A 20614-nucleotide genomic window follows, 5' to 3' on the forward strand; every position below is an offset into this window, starting at 1 on the left:
TCGTTCTTTTAGCTTGCTTAACTGAGTAACATGGCTTAGATATTACAATACTGCAGATGTTCTAAAAACATTTTGCATAAATAAATATTTTGTTCCGTTGTTCTGAAGTAAAAACTTGTAATAAGTGTACTCAAACGCTGAAAAGATTCTTGATGTTCTATAAAATACAAACAATGCTTATTAGATTTTCCTAAAAAGTTGATTTTCAGAAGTAATTTACAATCAACCGACTAATATCTAACCTAATAAAAGACAATGTAAATACAACAACGGGCAAATGACGAGGCTGATAAAATATTAAAAAGTTCGTGTTGTGAATGACTGCAGAATTCACTTTTTGCACTGGTCAATTTCCATTTACTCTATGATGTTCCTAAAGTTCCTATTTTGATCGCTGAGTGTTGCCATCGTTTAACTTTTCATTGGTGCCTCAGCCACTAAATTTTTTTGTATCAAAAAAGTACAGATTAACTAACCAATGACACAAATTGTATAGCTAGTTTTCATCAGGCCTTTTCAGCTTTAAATTTTAACTCTTGGTAAACTGGGCTGAATGTTTCAGAGTTATACGAAAACATTTCTTAGCAAGTCGAACAGCATTGTTTAATTAAAAAAGTGCAAATTAGGTAATTTAAAACAAACGTAGAGGCGGCTAGATACAAAGGATTTATCATTTTCATGGCGTAAATTCTGAGTTCCTCGTTACCTAAAAAAAACTACGCTCCGTGAATGTTCTCAAATCCAAAACCTTTGTCGGCGTGATACGGTCCGCGCTTATACGATAGATATCGGTGCAGATCATGTCGTTAGCGTAGCTCTAAAATACAATTTTTCAAAAAAGGCATATTCATTGAGTATATATTTTATATAGGCGAGTAACTCGCCTATTTAAAAAAGGTAGCATCTATCTTCATCCTTTAGTTTTTCAGGAAGTTGATGATGTTTAATTCCTCGCGAAGCGAGGTTAATAAATTTTTCGGGCCGTACGTGAATCGCTCGGGAGCTAAGCCGCGCGAATTCGAGCAAAAAAAAATATTGATATATATCGTTGACGATGTCCGTGCTGTTGCCTGGTAACAGTACAAACAAAGTTTGTCCAAGGAGGAAGCACAAGGGACACGACACATTCGCCGAGGGAGATTAAACAACGAAACTCCTGAACAACGTGAAAGACGACTTCAGATTCAGCGCGAGCAGCGAAGAAGAAGGAGACATCAGGAAACCACAGAGCAGAGGAACCGCAGATTGGAATATCACAGGCAGTACAACCGAGGTAGAAATCAACTGTCCACCCAGCCCTAGCTTCGCGAGGTTTTGCGAGACACGTATTTCTAGTTTATCAATATGTTAAATACAAAACGCAGAATATAACATTTGTTTAGTTTTAGGATGACCCAACGAATTCGTAAGCAAATACGATTTACGGTAATTGATATTTTGAGGATTTTAATAGAACAATTCAAACAATCCAATGGAAAAATCTAGTGCAAAGAAAAATCCATTTCAGTTATTTGTAAAACTCGACGTCGGAAGTGGAAATTCCTTGTCTCATAAAAATCGCCACAGCAGAACTTTGTCGGTATTTTGGATGCCATTTTGTTTGCTTGAATATAACTTCTGCTGTGACTTGAAAACAGAACATATCAGATAAAACATCTCAATGAGCAGCTTTTAGCAGGTGGCTGTGCTAGAAAGTGTTCAAATGTTTTTCTGAATTGTGCATTGAGCCGTCACATTTTCCCAAATGGCCGCATCCGGACTTTTCTTACAAACACTGTTTCCGACTCGAGAGAATAAGTACCTTTCGCAACCGCGAACTTCAACGAAAACATCACTTAAAAAAATTAATTCATATTCTTTCATCTAGTTTCGCAAAGCACAGATAATGAGACGTGATAAATTGAAGAGATAAAAGTTACCATCGTGTGTCACATTCTCCATAAACCCACGAATTTTTACGCTACAAGGCGTATACTGAGCGTGCAGATGAGAACAATGGAAAGTTTAAAACACAAAAACATCGTATCGATGTGAACGAATGTCGGTCGCGTGTTCAATTACCCGCGAACAATAAGTACCGACATGTCACTTTAAACCTTCAATATAATCACATGTCGTTTACGTTGATAATAACAAAAAATTTAGCAGTCATTTGAAAGATATAGAAAAGCAAGCAATAGTTTTGAAAATTACCCTCTCTTGATATATTCATCGACCGCCTTCAGTAGAACAATACGTACAAAGTTGACCCAAAAATAGCATTTTGTTCAATTTTGAGAGCTGAACCATTCGATAGATATGTCTTCATTAATGCCTTCTTTCTACGTCCTTTGTGAACATTAAATAACCGACTGAAATTGGTTTTTGAGAACTAAGTTAAGCTGAAAAAGGATTCAGCGATGTTTGGCCTCGTTCACGGACGTGCCCTAGTTTTGAAAATAGTGAGATGGTCATGTTCAAACTCGTGGCCAAATAGGAAATATTACTAAAAAATTTTACCGAATTCAATCCATGAATTCTGCTCTTCAGTGAAAAATCTTCTAGAGTAGTGGCTTTAAAGTTTTTCGCTCCCTGTTCGTTCCTTGGCAACCTTAATGTCTTTTAAACTTCCATTGTATGAAACTTGCCTTGTAGCTTCTATTCGATGACAGTTCAAAGGCAAACACGTCCGCCACTAAGGGTGAATTCCGGCTATTCCGCTGTGGAAATTACAGAGCAGCAGAGGGTAGTAAGCCATTATTAAAGAACGTAAGTATTGATTAGATGACATTTCTTCGCTTATTGTTTAGGCTTGCGTATGCAAAATGTAAAAAAAATAAATAGTATGTATGCGAAGTGAATAAGTGCATGTGTGTTAATGAAATATTCACGCATGCATTGATACCGACAAAGGGACTTACAGATTCGTTGCTAAACTTGGTCGAAAAGGCAGTATCTACTTTAATTTGTGTTTTAGAGGAACAGGTAGAAAATGATCAACGTTGTTCATTGGTAATTTAAAGATCATGTATCCCTGGATGAGTCAGTTGTAATTGCACGTAAACATCGATTCCTATAGACATTTTATATTTTACGGCGCGCCAAAGCATTTTAACGCTGGAAAGTGTTGGCAATCTGTAAGGTTGAATTAAACATGTTAAAGCAGTTAGACTTGAACTTGTCAGTCTAGAAAAATCTTTGGTGATCTGTTCATTTCCTTCAGTTGTCAGTTTGTCTGCAAACCTGTTCATTTTGAGGAAGGTTTTTTTTTTTTAACACAACGTGCTTATTTAAATGAATTCAATTCAAATTTATGACTGATGGGTTTTTATTTGTCAATATTTTACTGGTGCCGTTTAGCCTTTTAAAATTATACCTGAATTAAACTGAACGAGTTGATCTAAGACGAGGGCCTTGAAATAAACAGGTCAAACCGAACAATGTAGAACCATTTGGGAAGACTGTTTCAACGCAGTATTAAGAATTATTGATTCGTGAAAAACTGAAAAGCGCCTGGAGCGAGGAACGTCCTTTCTTCTCAGGATCGTTTGTTAAAGAAATGACTAAGTGACTGAACCTGAAATCAAAGCAAACGAGAGGCAAAGGTCTTCGCTCGGTATTTTTAGTTGAAAAATGCTGCTGTCTTCTGTATTTTATCCTGATCGTAACTACACGTGAGAAACTGAGACCATTCTCAATGGCTCAGGTGGTATGTAAACATTCTGGTGTATTTTAAATTAAGAACCGGGAGACATACAAAGTAAAGAGAGTGCATTTCTGTTATGTCTAGAATGTCTAAATTTTCGGCTGAAGTAATTGTGTCGTGGCGCTATGTTAATAGACGCTAACTTGATATGATTGAGGGTGGTTTTAATACCTTGAATTGAGTGTTTTGAAAGCAAGTCTGGTGCAGTTTGATTGTCATCACGATAATTGAAGGTGAACGAATCGAGAACGTGTCGGGAGGGTTACTCTCATAATTTTGGTTTCTGTAACATGAAGGGACAAAGAACGGATTAGTATGTCATCATCAGCCCCCACTTGGTGAGACCACCATTGTCTATGTTTTCTAACTAGTTCATACTAATTTATACACTTTGGCTGAAAAGGGACAACGTGGAACAAATGTTCTTATCCATGGAGTCACCCCAACAGCAAAACCGGTTTGAAGCCGTGATTTTTTAAGGTATCATCTCAAAGTAGGGCCAGAAACAATTAAAGTGTTGTGTTTGAAAAATATATTCTCTTTAACAACATTCAGGTGAATCCAGGCACATACTTCAATCCCCACATCAAGACACCAGTGATCCGGTTTGAAGCTGGGAGTTTTTAAGGTATCATCTCAAACTAGGGCCAGAAGAAAAATGTGCTGTGCTTGATAAAATATATTAGGTCAGTAATTAAAAGACAGTTTAGACGGTGTTTAACAAAACCACGTTCTAAGCTATTTTCAATTTTGCCAACAGTCATATCTAAACATTATCTGCTGCTGACAGCAACGAGAAGGCTTGCATCCCAGACTAGAAAACTATTTGTCTACGTAAAGTAAACCACTTATAAACAGATTTGGAGGCCCACTGATTGTCTTAAGCCGCGGCCTAAGTTAGACTCTGTTTAAATAACTGGCCCATTCTCTTTAACAAAACTGATTCAGGTGAATAGAAGCGTATACCGTGGGCAGTTTTTGCACGCTACAATGCCGAGAAACGCGTGCCTCTTCCATTCGGTCGGTTTTAAACGTAACATGCATGCGAACAATTTATTTCTTGACTACCATTTGGAAACTGAGTCAGAAGAAATGAGGGAAAAAAATTAAATAATAAATTTGTTTGATCATCGCTATGTAATATGTCGAATATATCGGAACAATGTTTGCCCCGTTCGGCGTTCGGTCGTTCGCCACTCCTAACGAAGTAAACTCGAGAAAAATTAAATTAAGAATTGAAGGTAACACTCAATCAGATTACATTGCTCGTCTAAGTTTTGTTTTTCTCGCTTCTTGTATGTGAATATTTTTAGATAATCGATTGGCCTTGAAACGTTTGAACTTGACATTAATTTCGAAACGTTATTTGCATAAATATGGCATGTCTTAATACTGAGTTAAAATGTTTCCTACCAAGAAAAATAAAAGAATAAATTTTAATACTCTTGAGTCAAATCTATCACAAAATGTAAACGAGGTAAAGAAGAACTTCCTCTGTAATTTGTCTTTAGTATCCAAGAAAAGATAAGTAGTTTAGTGGGGTTGTTATGGTTCTCAAACAGATATTGATGTTTTCGGTATTAGTATACTGACCATGTATACCGACAACTGTGGGTGAGCACTCAAAAGCAGTGCACTCTATCGCAAGTTTCGAAACAAAAATTCTACGTTTTGAGCGCGTGTTACACTATTCAAACCCTGAATTGTCGATAAACGTTAATTTGGTATTCAAATTTCTCCGTCCGCCAAACGAAAAATAGGGAGCTCAAGCAGCGACGACGACGGGAACGAGAACCGGTCAGAAAATAAGAGTTTTAATTTCTTGGTCGTCCTCTGCAAAACAACAACATGAAATGACCACATTCATGGTTTTATGGTGAACTTTAAAACCACCCCTACAACTTTCGCTCCTGGATATCTCGGCCACATTACAAAAACTACTGAAATTAGTGGAAATTATCGCGAATTTATTCAGAAAACGCGAATGACATTTTAAGTCCCTTTTCGTCGTCGTCCTCGTCGTCTTTGCTTAAGATCCCTACTTGTTTTCAAAGACAGTGCGCGATCATAACAATCACCACAGCGTCAAAATTCACTCTTAAGCGTCTCCACTTTTTCTTGCAATAAAGATAGAATTTAAAAGATGAAAATTCGAATTCAACGTCCTGAAGTAACACATGCAAGTCTGAAGAAGACAGTTGTTCCTTAGTTACGAAAATGGGCAGTCAAGTGTGCATCTGTGTGGCTTCACAAACATCCAGTGTAATATGGAAAAATAGAACTGTGACTTTCATGCCATCGCTTTTTCCGACCTTCAAGCGCTTCCATTTTATTTTGTCGTAGTGCTGTAACAACATATAATTTTCCTGCCATATATGTATTTTTCATCGACCAGCTATGGCAACAAAGATGACCCCTCAAACTTCCATCTCGTTATAATCATCTTAACCTGCAGTTTTCTTGCTGTTTTGTAGCTGGTTTGCAACGAAACTGCCCCCAAATTGCTAAGAATTAGCTGTTCTGAATACACAAGATGGCTTATAGTTTTTGTAGGATTTATCTCACGATATATTAATAAGAACACACGATTTCCTTTGTACTGCTTGGATGAATTGATCCACTTATGTCTTCTTTCCCTAAACGGAGTTAAACCCAATGGAAAGTGGTTAACAGGAATCTGTTTTGTTTCACTACTATTTCGGAATTGCTCCAAAGTAGCGCGTTGTCGCAAGAATAAACTCACGATTCAAATTCATTTCAAAAGAAGATGAGCGAAATATTAAAAAAAAAATTGTTTATGTTAGCTATTTATATTTTGGCTTAAGTAGGAGAGCAGGCCAAATTGACGTGAATGACATCAAAATTAATAACTATCTTTACTTCAAGCTTTAATGTTTTGTATCAGCAGTATAGGTTCGCTTTATTTATTGTAGCACTGCAACATCAGAAGGCATAGTAGTAGATGATAAATACTCCAAACCCTTCAATCCAAGAAGTACATACGCAAAATAGGGAGGAATTCTGGAAAGAAAATAATATGACAGCAACAAGCACCGACCAACTGAAATTTCATATCGCAGTCTAATGTTAGTACTATTATTTCGCTGTTTTATATATTCAAAATAATCATTGAAAGATTGCTTAAACGCAGGTGAAACTACTAATATTAAGAATTAGCAAGTTTCGTGAATTTAATTCAACTCGCTTCTGTATATATTTGCATCCTTAGAGTTACTATTTTATTTTAATAGCTTGCCTCAAGTTCCTTAGCAACCAGTTTGTTCCTTTAAAACTTCAATATTTTGTGCGAAAACTTGTCCCTGCAGAACGAAGGATGTAAATCCGACTTTACTGTCTTCTGATAACAGTTTACTTCGCTTATCAACGAACGCTTTCTTTAAGCTATGGCGCATTGCTATCATTTTTTTTTTAGTTGACATCTGAAGCCAATAGCATAAGTCTTAACAACGGGCACAGGTGCTAATGACGCTGGAGTTTAACAGAGTAGTTTTGACTGGGCTGACGGCACGTCCGGGGTCGGTAAACCTGGTGTTCCTTCTCCTTGTAAATAGATTTGGGTGAGAGTTGATGGAAGAGACGGTAAGAGAGAGTAATAGGGGGGGGGGGGGGAAGGGGGCGGGGCAGCGGCGGTGGCAGAGAGCTATGGCGTAACAGGTGGATTGGGAGGAAGGAGAGGAGAAAGGAGGGAAGAAAACGAGTTAACGATTACAAATGTTTTGCATGGAAAATAACAGTCATCTCTAGAAGTTTTTCTTAGTTTTCTCACGCACGATTTGAATCGTGTTCCGTTGTGATGTGCTATTGTGAGTTGTGTTTATTTAGTTTCTATAACGAAATTGTTTCACGCACAAGGACTATCTTCCTTTTAGTCGAAAGATTTTGGTGCAATTTATTTATTTAAATGTTTTGAGAGGCTTGTTTAGCCACCACTCACTTGGTCTATCTATTATTATTATCATTCTGCTAGAGTAAAAACAATTTACTTTGCGGAAATTATCGTAACCGGAGAAAATCTGTTTATTTCACTAAAAAATTCTAAGTTGTTTCATATTGTCTTGCTCTTGTCGTGGTAAGCTAGTAGCTGTTTGTTACTGAGCAACTCTGCATATTTCTGCTAAAGAATTGAGGTTATAAGATCTTCAATAGTGCATCCCGGTGCTTCATTCTACGACGTTTTCATAGCCCATCTAACTCAAGTATGATATATCCTGTTTTGCCTCACTGTCTTAGCAACCAATTCACCTTCTAAAATATGCGCGTTAATCGGCATTGATACGTTTGAGTAACAAAAGCTTATTGAAATTCTGCAGTTGAAGATCCAAAAGTTGAAACTTCGAACTTGGAAGTGAATTTGCACTTATGCTTTCTCTCCGTAAAGACCTGAAGATTTTTCATCGGGACTAAATAATTGAGAGTTTAAGCCAGGGCCAGCTTACATAACATACTTGTTGATGTTTGAGTTGGGACCAAGACGCGTTCCTCAGCGATCCAGTCGTTGACCCGTTTGCAGTTCGTCCAAGATCTCTACCATCGTGTTTGAAATATTAGGGACCTTACGAAAACACGACGGCGAAGTCAAAAAACAAAAAGTTCAATGAGCTAAACAATAGCTCTCCAGGTGCGTTAAAAAATTAGTACATTTCTTTGACGTCCTCTGCAAGACAACGAAAGTGAAATGACCAAATTCACAAAGTTTTAAGGAAAACGTGAGTACACGAGGTACGGCGAATGATCAGTTCTTACTCTTTGTGGACTTTTTATTTACGCCATTGCTGCTATTTGTGTTCCTGAATAACTCGTTTTTATTGTGCAAGTTGAACGGGGTGGAATAATGACAAACTAAGTATATCGGATAACGTGAATATTCATTTCAAAGTGACGCCTGCGTTGGCGTTGCCGTATCCAATGGTAAATTGTTTTAAAAGGAAACTAACGCGAGCACAGGCTGAGTATAGTAGATCTGAATTATGCTAAGGTTGCTTACATGGAATTGGAAAACTAAATAGTCTAAAGATACTAATTTGCGTGGTTGCGATACTGATAATTGAAGGCTGAGGTGTTTATTTCAGCCACCAAGGCTAGGGAGAATGAGATCTCGTCTTAGCCACACATCTGACAAACTATAAAATAAACGTCTTAGCGATGTAAAACTCTAAAAATACGGCAATTCGAAATATACTTCGCGTCTCTTCGACATTTAGAATTGCTGTGTTCAGTTGCCTTTGAACGTTGGAGTTTTATAGTGCATCAAACGTGTGGCTAAAGCAGGGATGTCCTTTTTTTCCTGTTCGCGTTTAAGATATCCCTTTCGAAGCAAAACAACTTGTGTATGATTGGTAGCAAATCAGTGAGACGAGATGTTGGTGATTTCCATCATGCTAAATTAATGATGCAATAGATTCCCACACCGTGCTTTTCATTAAAGAGTTTTTTTATGTTGGACACTAACATTCATGATCGTAACACCTCATCTTTCAAAATCACATCAGAAGAATTTCGCTTTAATATGTGGCTTTTTTTTGTTAGGTTGTGGCAATACATATGGATGATCCTGAAAGACATTCCAAGCGACGGTAAGTGTGAATTCCACTTTGTAAGAAAGGGGGCAACGATCTGATGTCTTTAAGGTTTCACGTCTACATAGTCTCCGTAGCGCCCATGATGGAACCATACTTCGCTTCCCTCATGACAAATCATTCAAGACGTTCGGTGATCGTGCGAAGTATGGTCGTCGCCTCGAGGTTACGGAACTCCTTACCACAGAACATTAGATCTACGTCTAGTCTGTTTTGTTTTAAAACTAAAATGAAAACATTTTTATTTAAGCAAGTTTTTCATGATTACTTGATTAATTTTATTATTTCTATATTGCTCATGATCTGTTAGAGGTTTTGTAAAGCGCAATTGAAAATTTAAATGTAAACTATGCTATATAAGTGTTGTATTTAACAAATAAAGAAGCCTCGGCTGTGCTCTGTTCCGTTGTAAAGCACGCAGGAAGCGGCTAGAGCACGAAAGAAGTGTATACGGGAAACACGAGACGTAGTCAAGTGTTACTCCCTACTTCTTGAGTGCTCTAGCCGCTTCCTAAGTGCTTTACAACAGAACAGAGCACAGTCGAGGCTTCTTTATTTGTTTTATGGTAAAGAATCCTTTTATTTCCCCACGCATTCACCCTCATTTTCAAAACAAATTTCATTTTCCAAACGAACAGAAGTGGCGTCAGCGTTCATCTGTACTCTGATAAAGTGCGCTAAAATAAGCCAATGACAATCCTTGTTAGAATGGTTCAAATGATTTGATTGGTTGAACAAGACGAAAGCTGTCAAACATGTCAAAGCAAAGCATCAAGTTCACAAACTTTGCATAGTTCGAATGTAACGCCAGTGCTTGAAAAATCAGCATGGAAAAGTAAAATGTTCGATGAAATCCGGTGGATTTGTGGCTCATACAAATCTGGACGTTTTAACAAGGCAATTCGAAAACAAACTGCTTAAAGCTTGCGGCTGGTATTAAACCAACTGCTGCGCTGTGTTATGAGGAGCCGCGTAGAGGTGTTAAAACTAATTAGGTTGAGTGACAGTTGCTATGATCGAATTCCTGTTCGAAAGCAGCAATCTATCAACAGTATAGTAAAGAATCTTTTTCAGTCGCGTGTAATGTCTGGATCGAGCTTGCCGCAAAGCAATGAAGTTTTTGTGACTAGAAAGCTTGGCTTCTGTGGAAACGCACAGTTAACTGGAAACGAAAACTCCTGTGATCTGTCCAAAAGCCTGACTACACATCGAGTGTCGGAAACAGAAAAATGACAATTTTTGCTAAAGGCTTTCGTTTTCCCGCCAATCTAATTGGCGCGCTAAATGCTCCTAAATCGACGAACCATAACATGAATGATTTGTTCGCCCATGGTCTCTACGATGCAAATTTAGAGTTTATTTTTCGGCAAGCTAATTTTCTACATCATTTTCCAATAATTGAATGAAAAATAAAGTAAATCGTCATCCTCCAGTGGTCCGCAAAGGTAAGTGCGATTTTTATGTTTACGTTATATATTTGATCAGCACTTGCGAATTCGTGATTTGGGAAAAAGTGTAACGGCGTCGATCACCAGCTTCCATTTCCCACGTGTGTAGGAACTCTTACAATCAGAGTCAATACAAAATATATTTTTAAAATGCCTTTTATTGCGGTACCGTGTTACTGTCATGTTAGTATTTCAGACGGTAAGACCAAAATAGATGATAGATACTGGCAATCAATGTTCACCACGCTGAGTGCGACAAAAGTGTCCAAAAATACCGGTTAAATATTTACGGTTTTATTGTGCAAAGGTAAAAGACATAGTTAGGTCACAGTTGTTCTCTCGGGTGTGTCGCCTGAGAACAATAAGCAATCGGGTGCGTCGCCTTTGCTTCGTGAGCTAACTCCGATAATAATATTAGAAATTTCTTCACAGAGAGATTTTGAACTCGGCCGTTCTTATCTCGGGTGAGTCGCCTGATAAGGACGAGCAATCGGGTGTGTCGCCTTTGCTTTGCCGTGTTTAATACTCGCTGCACATCGACGATAAATTTATTTTTCTCCGGCTTTTTGAATTTTCCGGAGGTTTTTGACTGAACCGGAAATATTCGACTGCACGCAGTGAGTGAATGTTGATTGCTGTAAACTTTTTACAACGCACTGGAACTCGTATTGCACCGAAAATGTGTTTTAAACTGTCAACAGCACTCCCGTAAACAATAGGCCTCCTGTAGTGATCGAGGAAAAATTTGGATGGCAAAATCGGTTGCTAAGGCGTGCGGCTCGCCGAGTTGTGAATGAACAACAGTCGAATTCACGTGAGTAAGAGGATTGCTCGAACTGTTGACACCGTTAGGAAAACTGGGCTGCTGTGACTGCTGTGGCCTCTCATTCAGTGCCCCGGAGAGAAAATCTGAACAAACAATTTCTGATGCTTGCTTCACTGTGGTGAGCGGAGGAGTGGCCATGATGTGCCGTGATGGAACTTGCACGGAAAATGTTAGGATCTTGTAAACTTATATATGTACACGGTGTGTATTCGCTAGCTAATTAAATTTTCAGTTTTCTCAATTTTTTGTTTGATTTTTTTTTAACAAGAAAATATAGCTAACGAGCGTTTACCGTATGTGAGATTTTAACACTGTTTAAGTTTATAACATTTTTACATCTTTCGTTCGAAAACTTGAGCTGCCCATTTTGTGTTATCTTTGGTGTTTCTCGTCTCTGCCCTCGTTGTAATTTCGTCAATTTCGGCGCTTGATATGTTTGCAAATTTCTGTTTTTTTATGTTTAATACTTGGCTCTCATCGCTAACTTCAGTCTTCGAAAACTGTTATTTGTATTGTTAAGCACAGGATGGTCTATAGCCATTGAAGCTAAGGGTTCGTTTTCGTTTTCTAGGTTATATAAGACGTCTGGGTCAAAAAAATAATAATAATAATAATTATAAAAAATAAAATAAATAAAAAAACGAGAGAGAAGTCCAGGCATTTCACAAACGGGCTGATGGCGTGACACCGTTGCTCCGTGCATCTGTACTCTGATATGGCACGCTATTTCAACCAATCAGCGCGCGCGTTAAATCGAGACTTTATTATAAATTATATGATTATTGCAAAAGCATTGAAGGCTGATAACATGGAAATTCATAGCTTATTTAGATATGAATTTTCATAAGGTGTAGGTAATTTCTTAGCTTATTAATAAATTGTGAATTCAACTGGCACTCGATATCTTCGAATAATAGCAAAATGTTTATATTTTGCTATCATTCCAAGATATCGAGTGCCAGTTGAATTAAATCAAGTTCTGTATCGTAGTTTCCTGACTTTGCATTGGCTTACGTTAATAATTTTATCTCTCTTAACAGCAAAATATATGATCCATGGCAAGATTCCGGTAAGTTTCTTTTTCAGTAGGTGCAATGAACTTACAGATCAATAACAAATTTTGAATCACCTCACTTTATTTCATCGCATCTCTTCCAACTTCACTTCCTCCAACTTCAACCGGAGATTCACGTGTGAGTCGTAACCAAGAAAATGTCTCTAGCTGTAAGTGTCCATCTCATCTCACTTCCCCTCATCTTATCTCTTCTGATGATCTCTCCCAACTCATCTCGTCTCGTCTCGTTTCGTCTCATCTGACCTCATTTCATCTCAACTCATCCCACCTTATCTTATTTCATCACATCTCATCCTATCCCATATTATCTCATGATCATCTCATGTCCTCTCATCTCACTTCATCTAACCTCTGCTCATCTCGCCTCGTCACTTCTCAGTCGTCTCGTTTTTTCTCATGACATTTCATCTCATACCATACCATCTCGTCTCATCTCATTTGATCTTAACTCATCTGGGCCCAGTTGTTCGAAAGCCGATTAAGCTAATCCTGGATTAATGTGAACTTTGATTCAAGTTTAATTACTAATCGGTAAAGATGCTTCCGAAAGATTGTTGACACTCAGTTTTGACTTAGACTTTTCTTTACCTTTAGCTTGAAATTAGGCTTTAAAACCACTTTTAAAGAGCCAGATAAAACCTCGAGTAACTTTAAATCGTAGATTAGCTTTCGAACAACCCGGCCTCGATCTTATGTTAATTTTCTATTTAATTATGCGCTTGGGTGCTCTTGAGAGTTGCAAAGAAAGTGTTTGAGTGCTACTCACTTTTATAAGGTCTACAGACCAAACAGGACTTTTGAATTGTAACTCGTTATGCCATAGATCTATCCAGAACACAATACCAGGACGGCTTTCAAATTGAGCAAAGCTATGAAGGAGGATTTAGAATTGTGCGGATACGTAACCTAAACGAGAATTTTAACAGCGACCGTACTGTGGAACGTGCACGCACACCTCAGCCAACAATCACAGGGACGAAGAGGTCCAGAGATGAAATAAGTAATGCAGTTAACACAACTAGAGGTAATAAACGACCTTCCTTGGAGATTTAAATGACATTTAAGTTAAGCTACTAAGCAATATCTTCCTGCTGTGCTATACCCCCATTCCCTTAATACAACCCTTTTAAAGAAAAGATAATAAGCTACACTATCCTCTGGTGCCGTTAATACTTTGGTACTAGTAATACTTTGCAAAACGTCATTCTTTTTGTTAGGGAACGTATTGAACAAATGCAATTTTATTTTCCCAAAGCACCTGCTAAAGTAATTCAACCCTGGGAGCGACCATCCGAGGCCAGTGCTCAACCTCTGCAACAATCTACTGAAGCTCTACGCAAAGATGAAAATACGGGCGTTGAAAGATTTAGACAGGTGAGTAAATTGGCAAAGAGGAGTCGTAAAACCCGCTGAAGTATGTATGAATGAACGTGTTATTCTACTGTCCACGATATAAAACAATATCTTCCGTCGTCGGATTAAATTTTAAGCCGAGACTTTCAAACTACAACTTATTCTCCTTACCGAGTGTTTGTATTTTTTAACAACAGAGTTGATAAGGTATTTTGGCCACAGTAAAGTGATTCGAGTGCTCAGTGCAGACGTTTCGAGCATCAGCCCTTCGTCATAGCGAATCAAGCAATTGTGGGGTGTATATGGTTTATATAGTGAATAGTGGAGCTACGCCATTGGTGGGAGCATGGTAATGTGAAAAGTAAGAATAAATTCGTCTGACTTGTTGAAAACTTGGAGTCATCAATAGCCCACTTTGAAAAAGAGTGATGGCCTGGGTCGAGAGTAGCTTTCCAAGCGATTGTGGGAAGGTTTGGGGGGACGTTGGCTATTATCTTCGCTTTTTTTGCGTCCCCCCAAACAATCCCACAATCACTTAGGCAGTTACTCTCGACCCAGGCCATCACTCATTTTCAAAGTGGGCTATGCATAAACGTCGAAGTCTAAGAAATTGAGAATACGGGATGAGTTTTTCACGTGCAACTAGTGATAAGATAAATAGTAAGTACTGTTTGAGTCTGCAGGTTAGTAGTGGTGGCCAGACCGTTGCCTTTGATTGAAACTTTGATATCGAGGAAGGCGACCGAGGTTTCAGAAATTTCCCAAGTATCAGTTTTTAAGCCGTGTGAAAGGAATTTACAGAAGTGATAAAATGATTAAGTTCTTCTTTGCTGGTTGAAATTACCTCAATACTGTCGTCGATGTAGCGGCAGTAAACTTCAGGTTCACACCGTCATACAGTTTGAAAAATTGATTTCTATATTTCTATGTAGCCTCGTCTTGTCCCATTTCGGCACAAACGCCTTTTTCAGTCGCTAGATAGAGCAGAGGAAGTTCTATTTGGAAAGAAGATCTCGGTTTATTAATTAATCCTACCACGATCAATAAGATTTCCCATTAGCAAGGGTTAACATCCAGTCGAAATTTATAGAGCTAAAATGTACATATCATCATTTCTCAGCACCGCGTTTTCTGCATTAAGCCATCAAATTATTTAAAGGGTAGACATGAACCACTGATAGGAGAATCGAGGTCTCACAAGAAAGGAATGAACGTATGGAGGTTTTTTTGATTTTAGACTGTGAAGAAGCAACTGAAGAAGCGCGCAACAGTAATACAGAGAGTTTTGACGAAGCGAATGGAAAAAGTAAAAAACAGGATGAGTCAACTTGAACAACAAAACCAGGAACTGCAGCAGCTAGCATCCAGTCTCCGTGACTCTCTTCAAGATCTCATTCAGCAACAAAAGCTAGTGAGTGTCGTATGTTAAAAGGAAGAGATACCACTAAACAATTTAGGATGGCAATGATGGCGATGATGATGACGGTGATGAGGATGAGGAGAAATTAACCTTATTCTACGTCCCCAAGATGGAAATGATAGGTGATAAAACGAACCAGATAAAAATGTGCAGATATTACAGCAGAGGAAGGAATTTTTTTCTAAGTTATTTACTCCTAGCCTGAACCCTCACTTAAGGTCCTGCAAACTTATCACGGCAGGACACTGTTTAAAAATAGCAACAAGAGACATTGGGAAAGCCATATTATTGACCCCCAAAATGCACAAATACAATTCAAACACTACACTGTTGTTTATCTTTAAAAGAGGTTGACAAAATGTTCACTACAATTCTTTCCTTCCTCTTTCCTTAGAAAAATGAGCGGATGGTCTCATGTGGAACGCAGGTGAACGTGGCTATGGTAAGTCTACTTACTTCGTGTATAAATGCATAAACCAGCTAGGAAAACGTTTGGTGCAAGGTATAAAACTTTAGTTCCCTGGGCTGCTACTTGAAATTCATAAGCCTACCTAAGGTCAAGATATGCAATATTTCATACCTTTTTCAGACTTTTTAATACTCCTAGAATATTATTCTTGTTTCAAGCCAAGCGCCAACATCTAAACGGGCGGCAATACTAATAATAATAATAACAATCTTTTACAAATCACGTCTCACCTCACGTATCGCCTGTTCTCGGACAAACTTTGTCAAAGCCATATTTTATACGGTTGCAGTTACCAAAATTACATGTATAAGGAAGCATACCCTTGATAACACATGCTTCCTACCGCTCTAGCTTAGAGTGAAGGAAAGTGCAGGAGTTCCCTTGATGTGCGAGGGCAATAGTTATTGAACACAAGCTACTCTATTCCGGTCCTTAAATGATTGAAGTATATTTTGAGGAATTACTGCTCCCATTACCCCATTGCCGTAACTGCTTGTTCTAAATCTTCTCTTCAGGAAAATAACCTGATGGTGTCACGTGGTACTCAAGTCAGTATGAGAGTTGTAAGTACAGCCTTAGAACTTTTCCAATGAAAACGTTTGCATATTCTTCAAAACATTGTTTGGCCCGGTGTTATCGGAAGTTACCATTGTTGATTTGTTATTAGAATTACTCTATGGACCCCAAAATTTTCTGAATTAAAAGCTGTTAAACAACATTTTGCTGCTATGGAGTGAAGGCACCAAAAAGAAAACGCTCTCAAAAGTATTGAAAGTTTTGAAGATACTGAAAATACTATTCGTCATCTTTTGCTAGGTTTTTAAGCCTGTGGTGACAAATAATAAAGCTGGAGTCACTCCAAGAGTCCTTAATGTACCTTTGTTACTCCAGGATGGATCAGCTAGTCAATTGGTGCACTTATCATCTAACAAGGACGCCTCTACTTCAGATGAGGGACAGCTCCAAAAACATTCAAACGTGGAAGGTTTTCAGGAAGACATAAAAATGGGAAGAGCTTTCAGTCCAATTCCCTTGGCCCTTGTCGACAGTAAAGCAATTTCGACAACTTTTGAGTCACTGACCTCAAGTGAGAACCCACCTCAAAAGGATGAAACATGTATTCCCATTCCCACGGACGTGGCAACAAAGGAAGTCTGCGCCATGGCATCGTGCACCTCCTTTGCTCCTCCAAAAACAGCAGTTCCATCTATTCCTAACAGCCCAATCAAAAGGCCAATACAGGCAAACTCGAGTATGCAACCTGAAGCTCATTTCTCAACTGGTTTTCTTGGTGACAAGAATAAGTTGGTCTCAAAAGAACAACTGACAACAATCGCAACACCCGGTACCCGACAGACAAAAGACATTGACCTTTGCAATCACAGCGATCGTCGTTGTACTTTATCCATGTGTTATGCGCCGTCTAATACAAGAGCCACCTCAAAGGAGAGTGGATCTGTGAACAGCAGCTCATCCAGCTGCCAATCTATCGTGACTTCAGCTCTTCGAAAACTCGTCAAAAGAGTCCGAGAACAGTCACAAGTGAGGAAGGCGTCCATTACTTCTCCATCGACGCCTCGGGAGCTTGACCATCAAAAAAATTCATCACAATCCTTGTCACTTGGGAAAGCTGGTCCTCGTGAACAACGCTTACCACAAAAACCACAGCTAATGAATTCATGTTCTGGTCTACTGTCCCATCAAGAAAGTGATCTGCAACTGCGAAATGGAAGGCAAGAATCACACTTCATGAATGCACCGTCTTGTCTTCCTTCCAACAACGTAAATGGCCTTAACAAACAGCTCTCACCACCACAAAAATCGCAATTCACGAATGTTTCCTATGGCCTTCTTCCTCGTTATTCGGGAAGCTCACCGCAAAAATCACAGTTTGCCAATACATCATCCACTCTCCCATCTCCTCAGACACGCGTGATATCTAATATAACTGCATCGCCGAGCGAATCGCATTTGTCGAATACTTCTTTAGGCGTCCTTTCCCATCACGATTCTCAAGAAGCTCAATGGTCAAGCACACCCTCCACTCCTCCATCAAGCCAATTTATACGAGTTGTACCAAAAGCATCACAACGAACGGATATTAACTCTAGTCTCCTATTATCTCAGGAAAAAGGTGTTATACAGCTGCCAAATGTGCCACAATGTTCTCAGCCATCAAATAATCTGCCTAGCAATCCATCCAGAGAGGAACTTGGCTTCCACAAACCGATAGCACGGAGACAATCACAGTTAGCTAATTCAGCTCCTACTATTCCATACAGTGGAGATGGTAGCCTATATAAACCAACTACACCAACACAATCACATTTCACTGAAGTTCTGTTCAGTCATCCGCACCGCGAGGCAAGCAGTATATACGAGAAAAGTTCACCTCAAGAACCGCAGGTTACTAAGTCTAGTTTTACGTTCGCTGACTTAAAACAAAAAGTTAATGAACAAAGTTCACGTCAATTAACGAATACGTCTTCTCGACTTCCATCTTGTCAGGAACGTAACCTAGGCAACAGAAATCCACCTGTCCAAATAATGTCCGCCAATTGTTCTATGGAACGTAGACCAAACTCAAATTTAATTTCACCATCAAGTCAAATGTCCCTGGTAAGGGACTCTCCTACAGAAACCGCGTCATTTGCCCCGTCGTCAGGAGCTAGCAAGTGTAATGAAGCCCTCCAAACACCAATACCTTCTAATAAATTACCATCCAAAGAAATGAGGTCTATAATACTCAAGCAAGTCGTTTCACAGTCATTGAGACAAAGAACCCATTGTAATGAACATCCCTCGAACTCACTGTCAACCCAGAGGTGCCTTCCAGTAGCTCTGGTGCAAACAATGGCAACTCATCCGAATTTGCATTCGGACATGTCTAGAAACGTTGCACATCAAAGGCCAAACGAAAACATGAATTACGTAAGACCCCCTTTATCCAGCCAAGGCTCTTCCCAAGACACGAGCAACGATTTAAAGAAAGGAGATCGTCAGGGAATCAAAAGAGTGGTATTTAGAAATTTTCCGAGGTCGTCTTCGCGCAACCTATTCACTGTTTCTCAAAGAAATGACGTTCAGAGATCACATGTTAATTTTACCCAAACACAACACTTCAACACTGGATCTTCGGATGGAAAAGACAGCTTTCAGGCCCACCTACTTGAAACCTCTCATTGGAACTTCCGGGAAGAAGAACAGACAATTTCGAACTGTTATATGGATAATAACAATAGTAATAACTTTTCCACTGAAGTAATGGAAATGTACAGTCAGTCTAGCATTTATACGAATTCGACGGAAGGAAGGCTTCATGGATATACTGACCCTAGTGCAGAGCTAAAAAAGAAGTCATCGTTTCCAAACAGCAAGAAAGCTGCAAACAGCTGTTCATCAAGGACAGCAGAATGCGATCCGCGGAATAGTTTTCATCACGAGCACTGTCCTTTGAGTCAAAAGAGTAACCTTAATTAAACCACTGAATTGAACAGTGAACACAAAAGGTAGAGTACCTCTCAAAAGGCTCCTCTCGGGAACCCAGCCAGTCAAGTTAGCCCTAATGAACTCATCAATTATTCTTGGCAGGAAAAGTTTACCACGTTGACCTTTAACTACCAGTAACTTAAAATGATTGATGTTTTAAGTGGGGGAATGATGTAACCTCCGTCAACATAAGACCAGACCTGTCCATTATCTAATTAGTTAATCCGTTACGTTTGCAAAACTTCGCCATTTGTGTATATATCATTCTAGCCTGTATCGAATTTCTATCCGCTACTTTTACTTGGATTAAAAAGGTCACATGATCAACCTGTTCCGCAACAGGAATAAGCGGAATAGCCTCCAGAGATCTCGTTTTAGATAACATGTAACCATGGAAACGTTGCTTGGGACACAATACTCAAGAGTTATCTTGTATTCTGGTAACTACAAAGAAAAAACTTTTACAAGGAAAACTTTAGCGATAATAAGATGTATTCCTATTTCACAATGTGGCCAATCGGACATACCCTTAAAACTTCATGATATATTCATATATATTTAGAAAAGACTCGGATCCGCTGAGAGGTGGTTTTGTTGGCGGTACTCTTTATCTAGAGTGCAAATACATTGTGTGGGGGAAAAATCGGTACGTGAACAGGGAACAAGGGGACATCGGAAAAAACTCAACCTAGCCGGAATAGAACCCAGTAAACATTATTATTTAGTGCCGGAGACGAATGCTCTTACCACTGCATCAAACTGAGTTGCTTCAGTATCCGGTAATAAAAAGGTTTTTTAATGATTATAGCCTTAGTCCAGAAACCAGATATCAGCGACTGTAGATAACGTTTTCAACTGATGGTAGAATCGATGTTTTCAAATTAGATCTTTTTATCATAACTTGTAGACTATTGTACAGTATTTATAGTTTTTTCATTTGCAAACGTGAGGCAGCAATTGAATCGCAAACCAAATTTGAGGAGTAAGTGTACTCTCAGCAAATCAGCTGAAGTTCATCTGTTTTCATGCATTATTTAACTCGAGGCTAGCTTTTAGTTGCGATTTTTTTAATTTTATAAATAAAATTGCATATCACATAACTATGTAAGCTGATTAGAAGTTTGTACGCTTCGCAATCCTTTTGCCGGTAGCCGGTATTTCCGGGGTGCCTATTAGCAATGCTTCATTAAAGCTCGAAAAAAATGTACTCTTGTTCTGGTTATTGCCGCGGTTTAAGACAAATGAGTTAGAA

At 38.8% G+C, this 20614-nt stretch overlaps 1 protein-coding gene across 1 annotated transcript; it reads left to right on the plus strand.

Annotated features, from left to right (window-relative positions):
• Positions 1–1153: 1153 nt before the first annotated feature.
• Positions 1154–20569, plus strand: LOC146486050 (uncharacterized). The gene is made up of 10 exons (XM_085097757.1): positions 1154–1273; positions 2635–2748; positions 9233–9279; positions 12597–12625; positions 13455–13655; positions 13887–14005; positions 15222–15395; positions 15799–15846; positions 16389–16436; positions 16690–20569. The coding sequence occupies exons 3-10, from the start codon at positions 9248–9250 to the stop codon at positions 19351–19353; spliced, it is 3315 nt and encodes a 1104-aa protein (XP_084953883.1). The 5' UTR covers positions 1154–1273; positions 2635–2748; positions 9233–9247; the 3' UTR covers positions 19354–20569.
• Positions 20570–20614: the final 45 nt, after the last annotated feature.

Source organism: Pavona decussata, unplaced genomic scaffold, assembly GCF_977016875.1.
Source record: "Pavona decussata unplaced genomic scaffold, jaPavDecu1.1 SCAFFOLD_21, whole genome shotgun sequence".
Classification (NCBI taxonomy): domain Eukaryota; kingdom Metazoa; phylum Cnidaria; class Anthozoa; order Scleractinia; family Agariciidae; genus Pavona; species Pavona decussata.

Excerpts from the sequence above, each read along its gene's own strand:
- LOC146486050 (XM_085097757.1), top strand. The coding sequence starts at position 9,248 with ATGGATGATCCTGAAAGACATTCCAAGCGACG. Across the intron at positions 15,847-16,388 it reads CGCAGGTGAACGTGGCTATG|GAAAATAACCTGATGGTGTC; the intron begins GTAAGTCTACTT and ends TCTTCTCTTCAG. Across the intron at positions 16,437-16,689 it reads CTCAAGTCAGTATGAGAGTT|GTTTTTAAGCCTGTGGTGAC; the intron begins GTAAGTACAGCC and ends ATCTTTTGCTAG.